General features: G+C 42.8%; 1 protein-coding gene across 26 annotated transcripts in view; it reads right to left on the bottom strand.

Moving 5' to 3' along the window:
• The window catches only part of CASK (calcium/calmodulin dependent serine protein kinase), a 402,451-nt gene that overhangs the window by 371,530 nt on the left and 12,866 nt on the right, over nucleotides 1-18,055 (bottom strand). For 15 of the 26 annotated variants that reach the window (XM_053305452.1, XM_053305453.1, XM_053305459.1 and 12 more), the window contains exon 1: nucleotides 11,072-11,872. The exons of 1 other annotated variant lie outside the window; for it this stretch is intronic. In XM_053305452.1, coding sequence (XP_053161427.1) covers nucleotides 11,072-11,130 — 59 coding nt within the window. In that variant the 5' untranslated portion in view covers nucleotides 11,131-11,872. Of the gene's footprint in view, nucleotides 1-10,492; nucleotides 11,017-11,071; nucleotides 11,874-18,055 lie in introns of those variants that run through there. 10 more of the 26 variants (XM_053305458.1, XM_053305463.1, XM_053305468.1 and 7 more) reach the window with 4 other exon arrangements.

The following is an 18,055-nucleotide window of genomic DNA, read 5'->3' as shown; positions in this document are numbered from 1 at the left end:
ATCAGATGGTGCAGTAGGGTCGGGCTCTGTTGGTAGCCTTAGCAAACCCATTTATGGCAGAAGCTCACTAATGCTACAATGCACAGCCACATCACATAAGACTGTAGGTGAAGCTACAGCAAGGTAATATGCTTTACCTTCTGTTAACTCTCCAAGGACTCCAAAACCCGAACTGCCCTATGTACAGGCATAATTTTCAACCTTTGCATAAAGTAAAGGTAAGTAAAGTATGCCATCAAATCAATTTAGACTCCTGGTGCCCACAGAGCCCTGTGGTTTTATTTTGGTAGAATACAGAAGGGGTTTACCATTGCCTCCTCCCACGCAGTATGAGATGATGCCTTTCAGCATCTTCCTACCGTATATCGCTGCTGCCCCATATAGAAGCAGTGAGGATTCGAACCGGCAGCCTTCTGCTTGTTAGTCAAGCATTTCCCTGCTGCGCCACTTAAGGTAACCTTTGCATAAAAACCGTCAAATTGTTAAAGAAGAGTTAAAGTCTAAGAACTTAATTTGTACAATTTTTCCGTCAACTAAATCTTTACTCAGTGTACAAATACAGAATTGCCACGGGAATAACTGGTAGTATTTCAGACTGGAAGTGAGGCACACCAAAGCCCATACACTTAAACATGCAAACCCACTATTAAACAAGAAATATATTTTGAGAAGTTTATACTAGGCCATCATCTAACAGTTCCGGTAAGAACTAATCTGCCTACTTTCCATTAACTATCTCCACAACTGGACTAAATCTGGTCCAAATTGGTTAGGCAGTTCACAAGTTAGCCCACTTGCACCTAAATATTCAAGCATCTGCCATCTTGAATCAGGGTGGATGAGTCATCATTATAATCTACATGCCTTGAGTCGTCCCTGTATGTCCCTACAGCTGTAGCAAATTTAGTTCAAATTGATTGGGCAGTTCATAAGTCAGCCAACTTACAATTCAAACGTTCATGCGTCCACTATCTTGAATCAGGGTGGACGACATCATCTCAAACTGTGCCACTGAGATGTCTTTATGTGCCACTCTCTATAAGTGTACCAAATTTGGTTCAAATCAGTTAGATAGTTAACAAGTCAGCCCACTTGTGCCTCAAACATTCATGCATCTGCCATCTTGAATCAGGAGGGTGGACAACACCATCTCAAACAATCTACAATTGTACCCAGTTCGGTTCATATGTCCAGGCATTCTGAAGTTGATAAGTTCACACACACACAAGCTTACATATATGTGATCTCATAAGCTTACTTTCCTTAAGTAGGCTTCTCTGAAAGTAGACAACATGTGTGCATTCAGATGCAAATAATTTTTTAAACCACACAGACTTAAGAAAACTTCATATCCCAAACAGTTCCAGCACTAATGAAGTTGTTCCTGAAGACATTAAATACTCCATGTTACCCAAAGTACAACAAAGTATGAACTTCACTCTCTGTGAACTTTATTCAATGTGGAATGGTTCAGTCAATCTTTATTATGGTATTTGACCAATAACACACCATCTAAAACAAATAATATTCTATACATAGCCATATTAATAACGTAACTGTACACTGGATCTAACCATTAGCAAGCAGAGTGCAATGAACTCATAATGCAGAACAACAGAATTTTGCAACTGCATGTGTGCGTGACAGATGAATTCACATCTATAAGCAAATATTTGATGTAGAATTCATCCAATCGACCTGGCAGATTATGTAAAAGAGGGTCAGTTAACCTTCGCCTAAGGTCTATATAAAAGACATGGGAATGGTTCACAGAGGTCAAAGTCAAGCAGGACTCACGAGACACATTTCTGTGCTAGTCTGAAAGTCCAGCTATGAAGGACCCTCCAAATCAGCAGTTGTGTGATTCCTTGAGGTAAGCTGTTGAGAACAAGATGGAAACAATACAAGCAGCAAACATGTTTTCATTTCCAGAAGATTAGACTGAGATAGTGTTCAAGTTCAGACATAACATTAAATCAAGCTTTAACACTGCTAGCATTAACCTTGGCCTTGTATGCTCCTTCTCTGTGCACGAGAGGAAGAAATTGGCTGCTTACATTCCTGAATTTGTCATCCAAACTGCCAAATCCTGGTTTGTTCTAATCACCATTTGTGAACAAGCTAGGGAGGTATCAAACCAGGATCTGATCCTAGCTTGTTCAGAAGATGTAGTTAGAACAAACCAGGATTCAGATGAACAAATAATCCCAGGCTGTATTAAATGAGGAATAGAAACTTCCTCCCATTACATATGAAGGGAAGTGTGTGAACAAGTGAGCCCAAGGTTTGTTTGTTTATTTTATTTGTCAAATTTGTACTCCGCCCCAAACTTTCATCACTGGGCTGTTTACAAGACAAAACAGAGAAAATAAAGCTTAACACAATTTAAAATCATAGTCAAATTTAGTTACTTTTTACAAGTCAGATATGGGGAGGCTCTTATTTCAGCAGAGAGCACATTCCAAAGTCTTGGCGCTGCAACAGAGAAGGCCCATCCCTGTGTGACCACCAGATGAGCCGGTGGCAACTGCTGATGAACCTCTCAGGATGATCTCAATGTCCAATGGGGCTCATGGTGAAGAAGAAGAAGAAGTTATCTTAAATACCCAGGGCCTAGGCTGTTTAAGGATTTATAAGTTGTAATCAGCTCTTTGTATTTTCCCCAGAAACGTATCTACAGCCAGTGTAGCTCTTTCAGTATAGGAGTAATATGGTCTCTTCAACATGACCCAGGAGACAAGCTGGCTGCCACATTCTGTACCAACTGCAGTTTCTGGACTATGTACAAAGGCAGCCCACATAGAGTGCATTGCAGTACTCAATTCTGGAGGTTACCAGCAAATGTACCACTGTTCTGAGGTCATTCATCTGAAGAAACCTATGCAGCAGGCCTATTAGCCAAACTGGATAGAAAGCACATCTGGCCACCACCTCAGCCTGAGATACCAGAGAGAGGTTCAGATCCAGAAATACCCCCAGACTATGTACCTGTTCCTTCTGGGGAGCGTGAACCCATTCAGAACCAGCAGATCAAAATAGTCTCTGGAGTTTCAACCCCACACAAGAAGTACTTCTGCCTTATCTGGATTGTCTCAGTTTATTATCCCTCATCCACCCCCTTACCACCTCCAGCCATGCATTTAGGGAAGATGCCCTCTCCTGAGGATGTAGATATAGATAAATAGACTTGGGTGTCAAGCATATCAAATCACCAAATTTCTGCACAATCTCTCCCAGCGGTTTAATGTAGAGGTTATAAAGCATTGGGAAAGTATGGAGCCCTGGAGATGCCATACAAAAGCTCACATCTTGAAGAGCAACAGTCTCCAAGTGACACCATCTGGAATCTGTCCGAAAGGTTGGAGCAGAGCCACTGCAAATCAGTGCCTCCCACCCCCAACACTCTCAGACATTCCAGAGGGATACTATGGTCAATAGTATCAAAAGCCACCGAGAGATCCAAAAGGACCAACACACTTCCTCTGTCAATTCCCAATTGGAGATCATCCATCAGGCCGGCCAAGGCAGTCTCCACCCCACAACCCACCTGAAAGCCAGTTTAAAATGGGTCTAGATAGTCAGTTTCCTCCAAGACTGTCTGGAGCTGGGAGGCCACCACCCTCTCAATTACCTTGCCCAGCCACAGAAGGTTGGAGACAGGCCTATAGTTTAACTGAGGGATCCAATGCAGGCTTCTTCAGAAGAGGTCCAATGATTTCCTCCTTAAGGCAGGAGGCATCCTGCTTTCTCTCAGAGAAGCTTTGATAATTTCTACCAAGCCTTCTACAACCATCTCCCTGCCAGATAATATAAATTGTTGGACAAGGGTCAAGAGAACAGGTGGCAGGCCGCACCACTCCAAACAACTTGTCCACATCCTCAGGAGTCACAAACTGGAACTGACCCATCCTAGCCACATAAGATGAGTTGTTGGACACCTCTGATTCAGACACTGCAGTGATTGTGAGATCCAAGTCTAAGTTAGCCCAAATACAAGGGATTTTGTACACCAAGAACTCATTAAACACACACTAGGTTCACACTAGAAATACAAAATTATGCTTCAACAATAGTTTAACATTAATCCAGCTTATGTCAAATTACATTGGTAGATCCTCACAAGCACAATCATTTAGCCAACCACACATCTGCCAGCGTGGTGTAGTGGCTAGAGTGCCGGACTAGGACCGGGGAGACCCGAGTTCAAATCTCCATTCAGCCATGAAACTAGCTGGGTGACTCTGGGCCAGTCACTCTCTCTCAGCCTAACCTACTTCACAGGGTTGTTGTTGTGAGGAGAAACCTAAGTATGTAGTACACCACTCTGGGCTCCTTGGAGGAAAAGTGGGATATAAAATGTGTAAAAAAAATAATCTCTGATGTGTGTAAGTTTATATGTTTAAGTATAACGGTGTAAAATTTAACAAACTTTATAATCCCATTTGAATACAGTACTTCCTTTTTTGGAGATGAAATTACTTTATATACAAAAGCAACATTACATGTTTTCCAGCTCTTTTTCTGAACTCACTCCCTTCAATTTGAACAAATTTATGAAATAAAACATTCTAGTTCTAATGTATCTGCAATTTTTACCATGTGATGAGTATTAATATAATTATATATCAAAAAGTACAAACTCTAGATTGTACTATTACACACCAGCTGAAATACTAAATTACTTCAGGAGTTTGATCTTTTTAGAAGTTTTAGTGACCGATAAAAAAAATACAGTTATCACGAAGCTAAAAACCACCATTGTTTCAGCCCTCATAAAATAGGCTTCCTGAAAAGAATATTCTTTTCCACAATAAACAGCAAGGAGATCATCCTTATTTGAACAAGGCATTTACACTTTAAACTGCAAAAAATATTTTATAGTTGACAAAGCTAAACCAGTGCAACATGTTGAACTTCACATTTGCACATTTCTATATGTATAAATAGCTATTCAAAAGCAATTAGGACTGATCCTAAATCTGAATCAATGGAGAATAAAGCCAAACTATGTCCACCAACAGATTTTAAAATACTAATTATGCAAATGAAGTTGATTTTTACAGTGGTCTTTCTGATCTTTACCAAAAAATCTTAACTACAAGTAGTTAGTATATCTGGCAATGTGATGACATGGGATTCTCCATTGCTGAGCTTATTCTTCCCCCAGCTCTGAAGCTGTATGGGTTGACAATATAAAACTCTATTTCAATATTCTGTGATCTTTTTAATGCAAAGAAAGAAAAGAAAGAAAAGAAAGAAAAGAAAGAAAAGAAAGAAAAGAAAGAAAAGAAAGAAAAGAAAGAAAAGAAAGAAAAGAAAGAAAAGAAAGAGGGTTGCCATATCTGCAGCCTTACTTTGTAAAGGTTCCACTGGAATCAACAGAACTTCCAACCAAGTAATTTAAAGTAGGTTCAAGTATGCAGGTCTGCAAACTAGGGATGTGTGAAACATTTCAATGGCAAAATGCTTCGACTTGAAATGAGCCATTTCGAGTGTCTCGAACTCAAAACCCTGTAAATAAAGGACCTGTTTGGACCTCTGAGCACAACAACCCCATTTCCATCTAAATGTTTAGATGCTCTGAGCGCCATTTTGGAGGCCTGTTTCCCCCTTATGGATTGGTTTTCTGGCACTAGCTTCTGATTGACTTATGATCTCCTTGTTTCTTCGTATGCTTGCCATGCAAATCGTGTGCCCTATTGGCTGGGGGGGAGGAGTGGAGTACACAAAACAAGGAATTTCAAATTCAAAATGTATTCAAAGGGTCTGGGAGGCAGGGAGCCGAGTCTCACAATCAGTGAGACCGGGTCTGTGCAGCAGAGCGGGGAGAGTGGGCTAAGCCCACACAAGCAAGCAGGAGCCCTGGGAGGCAGGCTTGGCCGCCTACACAATTGCCGGCTCCGTGATGAAGCTGGCGGGGGCTGGGGGGAAGCGGGGGCCAATTGGCCCCCAGAAGCTCCAGCATGCCCTACACAAGCGTGCAGGGCATGCTGGTGAGACCCCCGGAGCCGGGAGGCGGCTTTTCACCTCCCCTCCAGGGGCCTACTCATGAGTAGCCATGGTGCGGAGCCGCAGCGCGGCTACTCATGATTTTAAAAATCAGGTTTGCAGAGCGCTCGCTAAAACCCGGTTTTAGGGGAGGGGTACTTGAGCGGGTTACCTCACGACTGCATAAAATTGGGCTAGCGGAGGCTATATTGTGCCTCTCTTGAAGAAGAGGACATATCAGGACAGGAGGAAGGTTTGATCTTGTGGTTTTCTTTTATCAGCACTGAGTATAATATGCTGTACCATTGCTGCTATAACGGTCTGGTTTTGCTGGATCTCAGATTGTCAAAGGCAGAACATAGGTGCCTGCCTTCCCCTATGTGTGACAGCCACTTCCGGTAGGACACTGACTGGGGTGCAAGGAGGTATGCTGCAGCCCTGCAGCAGCAATTTTGGGGACAGCGCCGGAGGGGAAATGCGGTGGGGGAGGTAAGAGTACCCTCCCTGCACCTTAAAGGATTGCTCCAGGCTCCCGAACACATTCGTGCAAATCGCTAGTGCTATCTAACACACAACCCACAAAAGAAATGGGCAACTGGTTAAAAATCGCCTCCTTGCCCACTTCTTTTGTGGGATGCGTGGTAGGTAGCAATCATCATGCCATACCACACAACCCAATCTGGTGTCCCTAGGAATTACCCGTGGGGAACAATGGGGTGTTTCGAGTTCCCCGTTGTTCCCTATGGCTGAAACACTCAAAACGTTTCAAAACAGCCAGCTCGGCTGCTGTTTTGATGGCACATTTTGGAAATTTTGAGCTCAAAAAGAGAATGCGAAATCCATTTTGTATACATCCCTACTGCAAACTTTAGCCATTTACTTCAGAGTAATTTCCATGCAACACATTTCAGAACTAAGAGCTGGCTAAAGTACAGACCATATAATCAGTTGAAGCCCTGTTCTCAGGTCATTTTAGCCCAATGCTCCAACAATACCAATAGCACGTTATTCCCTCTACATATAAACCACCTGAGGGGGAGAGGGAGGGTAGCTGCTATACCACCAATCTCCAATCCTACACCTAGGCCTGGAGAACGAACGTGCCTGATGATAAAGTGAGCCAAGTACAAATAGTCAACTAGTCAGTGTGTTTACAATTAATTGATTACTTTAACAATTCAAAAGTGCCAAGTCCTTCATCCTATTATTTTATGCACTGGCCAGAACACTAGGAGCAGATTTACTTCCACTGAGCAATTAGATACAGAATATTGCATATATTTATTCATTCATTCATTCAATCATTCGATTTTTATACCGCCCTTCCGAAATGGCTCAGGGCGGTTTACAATTAAAAAGAGAAATCATTAAAAACAATTAAAACAGAAATACAAATATGAACACCAATTTAAAAAAATCTTTTAAAACAATTAAACTATCAGAACAATTAAAACCCTGAAAACCAGGTTAACATTAAAACAATTAAAACTAATTAAAAACCCTGAAAGGCCAAGCCAAACAGATGGGTTTTAAGGGCTCTCTTGAAGGTCAATAAGGAATTAAGATTACGGATTTCTGCTGGGAGTACATTCCACAGCCCAGGAGCAGCTACAAAGAAGGCCTGCCTCTGAGTCGCCATCAAAGCTAGTGCTTTTATATATCCCGCCCCCCCCCCCCGCCCTGATATCTCTCTAAGAAACAGAGCTAGACACTTGCTGTTTAAATGAAAGCTGAACATTCATGGAAGATGTTTGAACATCCAGCTTACCCACTATGGTGACATCACTTCCTGCACCTGTTGTAAGAAACATGCTAGTCTTGTTTTTCAATACAGTCTCCAAAAACAGATATTATTTTAAGGCTCACAAAATGACCAGGCATCACTACTAGGGATTAACTTTGTAGCCAGTGCCACTTTAAAAAGAAAATTACATAAGCACATGTAGGAATTGTACTGTTGGAAGCACAGCCTTTAAATAAAGTGAAAATGTAAAAATTAAAATAAAGTTAATGAAGTCATTATTCATAACATAAACAATAGCCAACCAGTGCCTCTGATGCTCACCCAATTCTGTACAGAAAAAATAGTAATATTGGCAGCAACCCTGTAAGGTAGGCTGGACCCCTGTATTCCAGGAAAAGGTTGAGTCTGATATAGTCTGGCCTGTGTAAGGTCCCCTAGTCCCCAGGGATCTGTACTGGGACTAGTGCTTTTTAATGTATTCATTAGTGATCTAGAAGTTGGGATGAGCAGTGAAGTGGCCACATTTGCAGACGACAAACTACTACTTTCAACTACTTAGTATAGGGAAATCAAAAATGAATTGAAGGGAACTCCAAAAGGAAATCTCTAAACTGAGTGAGTGGACAATAAAATGGTAAATGTGATTAAATGGGATGTGGTTAAAAGTGATGCACACACTGACAAAAATTCCCACCTTCACATATACACTGATGGGGTCTGAGCAGGGATCTTGGAATTATGGAAGATAGCTTGTTGAAAGTGTAGCCTCAATGTGTGACAGCTGTGAAAAAGGCAAATTCCATACTCAGGATCATTAGGAAGGGGATTGAAAATAAAACTGCTAATATCATAATGTTCTTATACAAATCTATGTTGCAGCCTCATTTGAAGTACTGTGCACAGTTTTGGTCACCGTACCTCAAAAGGCACTGTGTAGAAATGGAAAAGGTGCAGAAGAGGGCAACCAAGATGATCAGGGGCCTACAGCACCTTTCTTATGAGGCAAGGCTACAGCATTTGGGGCTTTTTCATTTGGAAAAAGCAACTAAGGGGAGACATGAAAGATGTCTATAGAATTATGCATGGTGTGGAGAGTGGTTAGAGAGAATTTTTTCTCCCTCTCTCACAACACTGGAACCAGGGGCCATCCTATGAAACTGACTGCCAGGAAATTTAAGACTAGCAAAAGGAAGTACAGTATTTTTTCACACAATGCATAATTAATCTGTGAAATTCTCTGCCACAGTATGTGATGATGGCCACCAGCTTGGATGGCTTTAAAAGGGGCTTGGACAAATTCATGGTCTAGGTCTTGATGGTTATCACCTATCTCCAGGCTCAGAGACAGGATGCCTCTAAATACCAGTTGCAGGAAAGCAAAAGCAGAAGAGCAGGCATACCTTCATCTCTTACCTTCAGACTTCCCAGAAGCACGCAATAGACTACTGTGTGAAACAGGATGCTGGACTAGATAGGCCTTGGGACTGATCCAGCAGGGCTGTTCTTATGTAGTGAATTCATGGATTAACCAAGGTTGAATTGAGGACTATTTCATTCATCACAATAGTATACTATCATTCATAATGACAAATGAGCCACCTAGGGGGAGTATTGCATTTTGCTAGTTACAAAATAGCATAGTTTGAATACAACATCCCTGCAACAGACGTAGACATCAGAAACTGTGTATATTTACTGCAAAAGACCAAAAAAGGAAAAAAAGGCTGTATTTCACATTCTATTGAACATAAATATCTTCCCAAAAAACACAACCAGAACGATGAAGTACCCACTAAGACAGTCATGCCAGTTTCAAGGATTTTGACTGAATGAGAGACTGAATCTCTCTTTCTCTCTCTCTCTCTCTCTCTCTCTCAGACACACTTTTCTTCTCATAAGCAGAGTTTAATGAAATAATCAGAGTTAGGAGATACTTGTAACACATGTACACGTTTGTATACCACCCAGAGGATGAGGCAGTTTATAAATGTAATAATAAATAAATAAATAAAATATAGTATAGTCAAAGCTGAGAGTTTAGCAAAAGATGTAACAAGATCAAGTACACTCAAACACTGCAAGCACCAACTTTTAGCTTCATAAAAGATAAATTTTGAACTAAACATAACCAAATCATAACATATCTTTAGTACATCATAAGTATTACTTCTAAAATGTTACAGTAAACAAACTTTCATTCTGAAACATGCTTATAGCAATAACAAAACAGAGAAAAATGTTTCTCGACATGTAGTTACCCTTTAAAAAGTGACACTTGGGAAAACCACTTCACTGCTCCCGTTGGAATAAATTGGACTGCTCCAACTGACTCCAATATTGAAGTTATTCAGTCTTCTAAAAAGCTGTATCTTCATTTCACTTTTGTTTTATTATCAAAAACAACAACAGAAAGAAGATGTGGAGGAAAGCTCACAAAAACCAATGTCAGTATTAGACAGTTGTGGTGGTGGTGGTGGGAATAAACTCAGCATTCATGTTCGCTCAGCATCATGATTATTTTCTTTTCTTTCCCCTAGTATATAATTATACATGACAAACTGAGAGGATTTAGGCTGCGATTTTCAAACAACATACCAAACTGACCCCTCAAAAACAGACAACAGTGGTAGGTTAGTAACCCTGTAACTTCAGTTTAAAAGCAGTTGCATAATAAACCCTAGAAAGCCAACGTCTCCTTCTGCACTCTTCATCATTATTCCAAGTGGGTGGAGAAAAATTTACAGAGAAACTGAGCATTACCTGAGTGTCACTTACATCGCCGCTAACGAGCTGGTTATTATGCAGCAAAATACAGGAAGACACCTGGCGCACAAATATACAGACACACCACAGAGTGAGCGAGATGTGGAGGAGAACATCTCCCCCGTCCCTTGCTTGTCTACCTTCTCGGCAGGCAAGCGGTCATAGAGATCCGGGTTAACGCTGGGATAAGAAGGAAATCGGGAGAAAGCTCAGAAGCAATCACCCAGCAATGCAATGTTCAATCATGGTGGTGAGAGCGTGGGGAGCAGGGGGGGGGGAAGAGGGAGAACCCATCAGGTCACTTCTCCCATCGTATGAAAGCGCGTGGAAGCCACACCGAATTCGCTTGTCGTGTCACTCAGTCCCGCCGCCGCCGCCGCCATGGAGCGTGCCCCTCTCTTTCCCCTCCCTTCCTCCTCAGACACAGCGGCCGCAGTAGCTCAGGTGGGAACGGAGCCGAGCATCTCTTCCCCCCACCTTCCCCCCCTCCCATCAGGGAGGAGGCTCGCTGCTGACTGCTACTGCTTTGGCCGCCTCAGTTCTCCCTCCCCTGGTCCATTGGCCGCCCCAACTTACTTGCCGATCACCTCGCAGAGCTCATACACATCCTCGAACAGCACGTCGTCGTCGGCCATGGTCCAGATGGGGGGGAATTAGCCACAGACACAGGCGGCCGAGGCGGGAGGGGGGGCGCGGGCACGATCCCCTCCGCGCTCCCCGCACAACGCGCCGCCACCACAGCCGCCAGGCACCACCACGTTAAATCCCAGTCGCCTCACGCCGAATAGAGCCCAATCCGCGCCGGAGGTTCCAATGGCCACGCTGGGAATCTCTCCAGCTGTTGCCCCTGTCGCCGCCGCCGCCGCTCCTTGTTCCCTCCTTCTGTGGGCCTCAGCCTCCCCGCGTGTCTCGCTCTCTCACTTACTCCAGTTCCTGCCGCCGCCAGGTCTTCACCTTTCCCCACCCTCTCCGTCGCGGCCCCTTTTTCCCTACGGCCTCCAGTGGCTAATCCCAGCAGGCAACCGCTCACCGGCTAGTGGGGTGGAGCAGAGACCATGGAGGGGATGGATACGGTGATGAACCGACGGAAGGCAGAGCCGCTTCACTCGCTCCCCTCCCCCACTTGTGCACACTCACACACGAAGGGGCCGGAGCGGGAGCGCGCGGAGAAGGAGGGAGAACCAGGCGCGGCAATGGCAGCTTTAAGCTTTATAATGGAGGGCCGGCGCGCGCTGCCGCCGCTACCTCTCTAACCAGCCACGCAACCGCCCCAAGCTAGTGCGCGCACCCTTCGTTAAAGCGCGCGCGGCCTTCTCTTTCCTTTTCTCTCACTCCCTCTTCCCCATTTGACAAGCCCCTGCCAGAACCGCTCGCAGAGCCACGCCCACAACCCCCTTAGGGGTGCAAAGGAATCGCTTTGCGCAGACGCGGATTTGTTGACGTCATAGGAAGGGGAAAGAAAAAGGAGACGGGAGAAGTACAGCACGCTCCTTTGTGAGGCGGGAGAGCGTGTGGATATGACTGCCTTCGGTCCTGGAATCCGTGCTGGGAAATTACAGACGCAGGGTTCTGAGGCTCGGGAGAAGAAACGAGAGAGAGTTCCTAGGCTGTTGCGGTGTAGCGTGTAGCGATTATGTAGGAATAGCTTACGTTCCTTCGTAGTATTGCCTTCTGGCATCGGTGATTGTAGCTTGTGTGTGTACAAAAAGTCTATTTGCCTATACGGGAAACTAGAAGGGGCTCGGAAAGGTAATATAAGCTGGGAGTTCCTCCGTACTACAAACGGCTCTTGCAGGCTTTCTTTGATAAATATTTTCTTGAAAAATAAGCTCTTTTTAAAAAAACAACAACACCGTGTTTGTGTTTTACTTTAAGTAGCATTCCGAAAGGGCGGGCTTGGAATCCAAGTGGTTTGGGCTGCATCGCCAAGCTGATGAGTGTGTGGTTAGGAGTGCAATTAAAAAGGGTGGAAGAACGAACGCGTCTTTAGTTAACATAAGTACAAAGTTCTCTTTTGCCTGCCTCTTTCTTACCAAGCATAGCCTGCACTGCCTATAGTTTAGTGATAGAGTATATGTTTGTATGCACAAGGTTCCCAATTCAGTACTTGGCAGCTACAAAGACTGGAATCGTTCACCACAACATTAACAAATCTGTTATATCTACTAAACTATTCCAAAGTGAAAAGTATGCTTAAGATGTTCACAGGTATGCCTTTAAGCCTGGGAGTGCAAATAGTTGCAGGGTCCAAATTAACAGCTGTATATTGCTGATTGCAAACAAGTGGAAATGATTATCACTTGTTCCAGTTGATCATGAAACTTTTGCATCAGAATAATGAAACTTAAATGGATTATTTTGTAGACTAGTTAACATTCACATACTGCACTGCTCTTCAACAAAAAAAGTTGTCAGAGCAGTTTACATGGATCCTTCAGGCTGATATGTCCTCTTGTTAGCTTTGCATAGAGGAGAGTGGCCTGCACCAGAGCCATCTCCTCTTTACATCTTGTTGTGGTCAACTGAAGGTACTACTGTGAATACCTTCTATGCACTAAATCCATATAGTAAAGGCACAAGTATAACTGATTCACAATGGAATTCCATTCTGGAAACTTCAGAGTTTAAACCTGAGACTCCTAGAAATGTTGCAAAATATTCACAATAGATTTTATTGACAGAGGTCAAAATAATTTACAGAACATTCAGATTACATTGGGAGTCCTATTGCTGCCTCTAATAGAAGCAACAAGCTTTGAAAGTGTGTAAAAAAAACCCCTACAAGCTGTGTATATAAGGTGTTTGTATGATATAATATGATCCACTTCTAGGCTGACTAGTTTTGTAGCATTTGAGACTTGGAATTTTTCAGTATTAAGAGGTGATTAATCAAGTGCAGTTATCTTAACAAGCAGGAAAGAGTTGGCATTGTGTAGTGGTTACAGTGTTAGACTAGATTGGGGCAGGAGGGACAGGATTATAATTCAACCATGAATATCATTGAGTGACTTTGGGGCCTTTACCTCTCGAGCTAATGTACCTCACAGGATTTCTATGGAGATAAAAAAGGGCCACGTACACCACTGTGAGCTCCTTAGAGGAAAAGTGTGATATAAATGGATGGTTGCTCCAGATTTGAGTTTAGCCTGAAAGTTTGATGTTTTAATATTGAATGCTGTTGCTTGAAGACATGTTGCAACTTTGGTGGGATGGAATGTAGTAGATGGCCGATTATGTAAGTCTTGATAAGGATAGATGGATTTCTATTGTGACAACAGATCACAAAAGATAAAAGCAGCCACAAACTTGTTTTGCTTTGTGTTCATATTTAACTGAGAACCAGCATCAGACACCTGAAGAAATTACTTTTAGGCACACTAGTCCAATAAATTATGGCTGGGAATGATGGAAGTTGTTGTTCAACAGCTGGAGAGTCAAGGTGGCCTGCCGCAACCATGATGCAATTGCATTTCTTATTGCTGTAACAGAAACCCACTGCTGAACTTGAGAAGCTTCCCTCTTCATGTTCTGACAGTTAGGGATGTGCACAGAACCACGGCCAGGAGGCTTGAAGAGGGTTAGGGCTTTAAGGGGGTGCAGCTTTAAGAGTGGGGGAGGGTGCACTTACCACTCCCATCACATCCCCCCACCAGCATTTGTCTTTTGAAAAGTCCATCAGGGCGGCAGTGTACCTGTTTTCTGGATATGACCAGAAGTCCTCAACACGTCTATGCAGGCGCATCGGGGACTTCCAGTAATATCTGGAAAACGGGAGCAACAGGGAGGTACACTGCCACCCCAATGGGCTTTTCAAAATACAAATACCGGTGGGGGAAAGCAGCAGGAGGGGTAAGTGCTCCCTCCCCCGCTCTTAAAGCTTAATACCTCCTGTCGTAGAAATGGAACCACTGGTTCCGTGCTTATCCCTGCTGACAGTCAGATGAGAACAGTATCAATTAAGTGGCAGAGGATACATCTAGAGTGAGCCTGGGCAACTTCTACCCACATCCCAACAGGTGCAGAAGCAGATAGCATCTTTGGGCAACCATTTGCACCTTATATAGGCAGGCCTGCTTTCCTGATTGATAACACTGACCCACATGATCCTCAGCCTTCTGGAGATGAAAGAAGGGTTTGGTGTCCACAAAGAGCCTTCAGTGGCCCTGCAATGGACCATCTACAGAGGGGAAGCAATTGTCATGCCTCTCCCCTCACTTGAAAAGCACTTTCCACATTCATTAATATGTTCCTGGTGTCTATGAGCCTCATGTACAGGGAAAGAAAATTGATTTGGGAGGGAGGGAAGAGACATGGAAATTACTCCCCCTCTGAACCTGGTACACAGCAAAAGAAGCCTTTGGCACAGGGATGCTGAACGCTTATTGTGGAACCGCAGCCCTTCTTTCATTTTGGTTACTAATGAAAACATAGTGGGCATAAAGGAAACATAGTGGAACAGTGAGAACCAGTGGGACACAGTTATTCCTGGCTATAAACTCAATAGAAAGGACAAGAAGGGATGAATTTTGGGTGGAGTTGCACTGTATGTTAAAGGATAGAATCCAACAAGCTCGAAAACCTAGGAAGACTAGAGACCTCCACAGAAACTCTGAGTGACAAGGCCTGAAAGGAAATGTGCTACTAGGAATCAGTGTTCCCTGTAACAGGGATTTTCAGATGTTGACTACAACTCCCATAATCCTCAGCCAAAGGCCATTGCAACTAACGATGCTGGGAGTTGTAGCCAGGTTGGTCTCCAGGGTTGCCCAAAGAGATATTACAGTCATTTTAGAAGAATTACACTGTCTGCCGATAAGTTTCCAGCTGAAATACAAAGTGCTGTTTATTATCTACAAAGCACTAAATGGCTTGGGTCCAAGATATTTAAGAGAGTGCCGCCTTCTTCATCAACCCCATTGCCTGTTAAGATCATCTGGGGAGGTCCGGTTGCAGTTGCCACCGGCTTCGTTGGTGGCGACTTGAAACCAGGCCTTTTCTAGATTTGGACCGGGACTCTGGAATACGTTTCCTAAAGAAATTAGAGTTTCCACTTCTCTGAATGTTTATAAGAAGGACCTAAAAACATACCTGTCCAGTCAGGCTTTTAGTTTAGTTATAAAGCTTTGGATTTATTTATTTATCTATCAAATTTATACCCCACCCAAACTTATGTTTCTGGGTGGCCATTTTAGAGTTTTTATTGTATTTTAAATTGTTTTAATTATATTAATGTTTTAACTGATTTTGTGTTATGAACCAACCAGGGATGTTTTTGAATGGGGTAGTGTATAAATGTACGTAATTAATTAATTATAAACAAAATCTGGGAATCCCTGTTACAGGGAACACTGCTAGGAATGTGCTGTCGCCCTCCTGATCAAAATACTGACAGTGACTGGAAGTTGCAGAAGGAAATCAGGGAGGTGTTAAAGAGAGACAAAGCTATAATAGTGAGTGACTTGCCGTGTTCCCTCTAACTTTTTTCATCTGTGTACAGAAAGAGTTTTGTTCTGGAAGGCAGTATCAAGACAGTGTGTGCGCATGTGCATTCAGAATCGTGCCTTCCTGATTCAACCTGAGTGGGATCTAAAATTAATTGTGCAGACATTAAAAAAAAATCTATGTGTGCACACACCTTAGAGGGAACACTGGTGACTTCAATTACCCACATAGAGACTGGGTAAACTCACATTTAAGTAATGACAAAGAGGTCAAATTTCTAGATATGCTGAACAACTGTGTCCTAGAATAATTGGTCATGGAACCAATCATAGAGAAGGTGACCTTGGACTTAATCCTGAGTGGTGCACAATGTCACTGTCATGGAAACTTTGGGGAACAGTGAGTGTGATCAAATTCAGCATATATACAAGTAGAAAATCACCAAGGAAGTCTAACATAGACACTTTAATCAGAAAGGAAAACTTCTCTAAAATGAGAAGCTTGGTGAAAAGAAAACTGAAAGGGAAAATCAAGGGAGTCACTTCGCTCCAGAATAAATGGAGTTTATTTAAAACTACAATAATAGAAGCCCAGTTAGAATGTATGCCAAACAGAAGGGAAGGTACCACCAAGTCCAGAAGGATGCCAGCATAGCTAACAAGTAAAGTCAAGAAAGCTATAAAGGGGGGAAAGAACTCCTTCAGAAACTGGAAGGCCTGCCTAAATGAAGAGAACAAAAAGGAACAAACTCTGGCAAAAGAAATGCAAGGGACAAGGGATGTGATAAGAATTTGAGGAACACTTAGCTAAAAGCATCAAAGGGAATAACAAAAACTTCTTTAAATACATTAGAAGCAGGAAACCTGCCAGAGATGCTGTTGGGCTGTTAGATGATGAGGGAGTGAAAGGGATTATTAAGAAATATATGGAGATTTCAGAGAAACTAAATAAGTTCCTTGCATCTGTCTTGTACCTGTGCCTGAAGCAAGCTTCTTGGAGACAAAGGCTAAAGAACTGAGTCAGAGATGACAAGAGATGATATTCTAAACTGTCTGGAAAAACAAATTTTTCCACCCAAGAGGCTTTAAAGAACTTACATGTGAAATTAAAGAACTTAAATGTGAAATTGCTGACCTTGTTGCAAAAATATGTAACTTATCCCTACAATCAGGCTCTGTACCAGAGGACTGCAAAGTAGCCAATGTAACACCAATTTTTAAGAAGAGATCTGGGGAGGATCTGGGGAATTACAGGCCAGTTAGCTTAATGTCTTTGCTGGCCGAATTGATGGAACACATTCTCAAAGATAAAGTTGTTAAGCATATAGAAGAACAGGCCTTGCTGAAGGCAATCCAGCATTGTTTCTGCAAAGGTAAATCTTGCCTCACCAATCTTTTGGAGTTCTTTAAAAGTGTCAACAGGTTTGTCAATAAAGGTGATCCATTGGGATAAAGTATACTTGGACTTTCAAAAGGCTTTTGACAAAGACTTAGCAGTCATGGGATTCTTTTAATGAAAGGCGGTATAAAAATCTAACAATAAATAAAATAAGGGGACAAGTTCATGTGTGGATTGATAACTGGCTGAAGGACAGGAAACAGAGAGTAGGGATAAATAAACAGTTTTTACAATGGAGATAGTAAGAAGTGGAGTCCCCCATGGATCTGTACTGAGACCAGTGCTTTTTAATTGGTTCATAAATGACCTAGAATTTGGAGTAAGCAGCGAAATGGCCAGATTTGCAGAGGATACTAAACTATTTAGGTTAGTGAAGACCAAAACTGATTGAGAGGAGCTCCAAAAGGATTTCTACAAACTCGGGGAATGGGTGACACAATGGCAGATGCGGTTCAAAGTAAGCAAGTCTAAAGTGATGCATACTGGAGCAACCCCCTCCCCCCTTCACATATACACTGATCGAGTCTGAATTGCCGGTGACAGACCAGGAGAGAGATCCTGTGGTCATGGTGGGCAGTGCATTAGAAGTGTTGGCTCAATGTGTGGCAGGTGTGAAAAGGCCAATTCCGTGCTTCGAAGCATTAGGAAGCATATTGAAGATAAAACTGCTAATATCATAATGCCCTTATAAAAATCTATGGTGTGGCCACATTTGGAGTA

This window comes from Hemicordylus capensis, chromosome 3 (genome assembly GCF_027244095.1).
Source record: "Hemicordylus capensis ecotype Gifberg chromosome 3, rHemCap1.1.pri, whole genome shotgun sequence".
NCBI classification, from domain to species: Eukaryota; Metazoa; Chordata; class Lepidosauria; order Squamata; family Cordylidae; genus Hemicordylus; species Hemicordylus capensis.
Note: the sequence above shows the minus strand (reverse complement) of the source record. Positions and strands in the feature narration are given on the sequence as shown.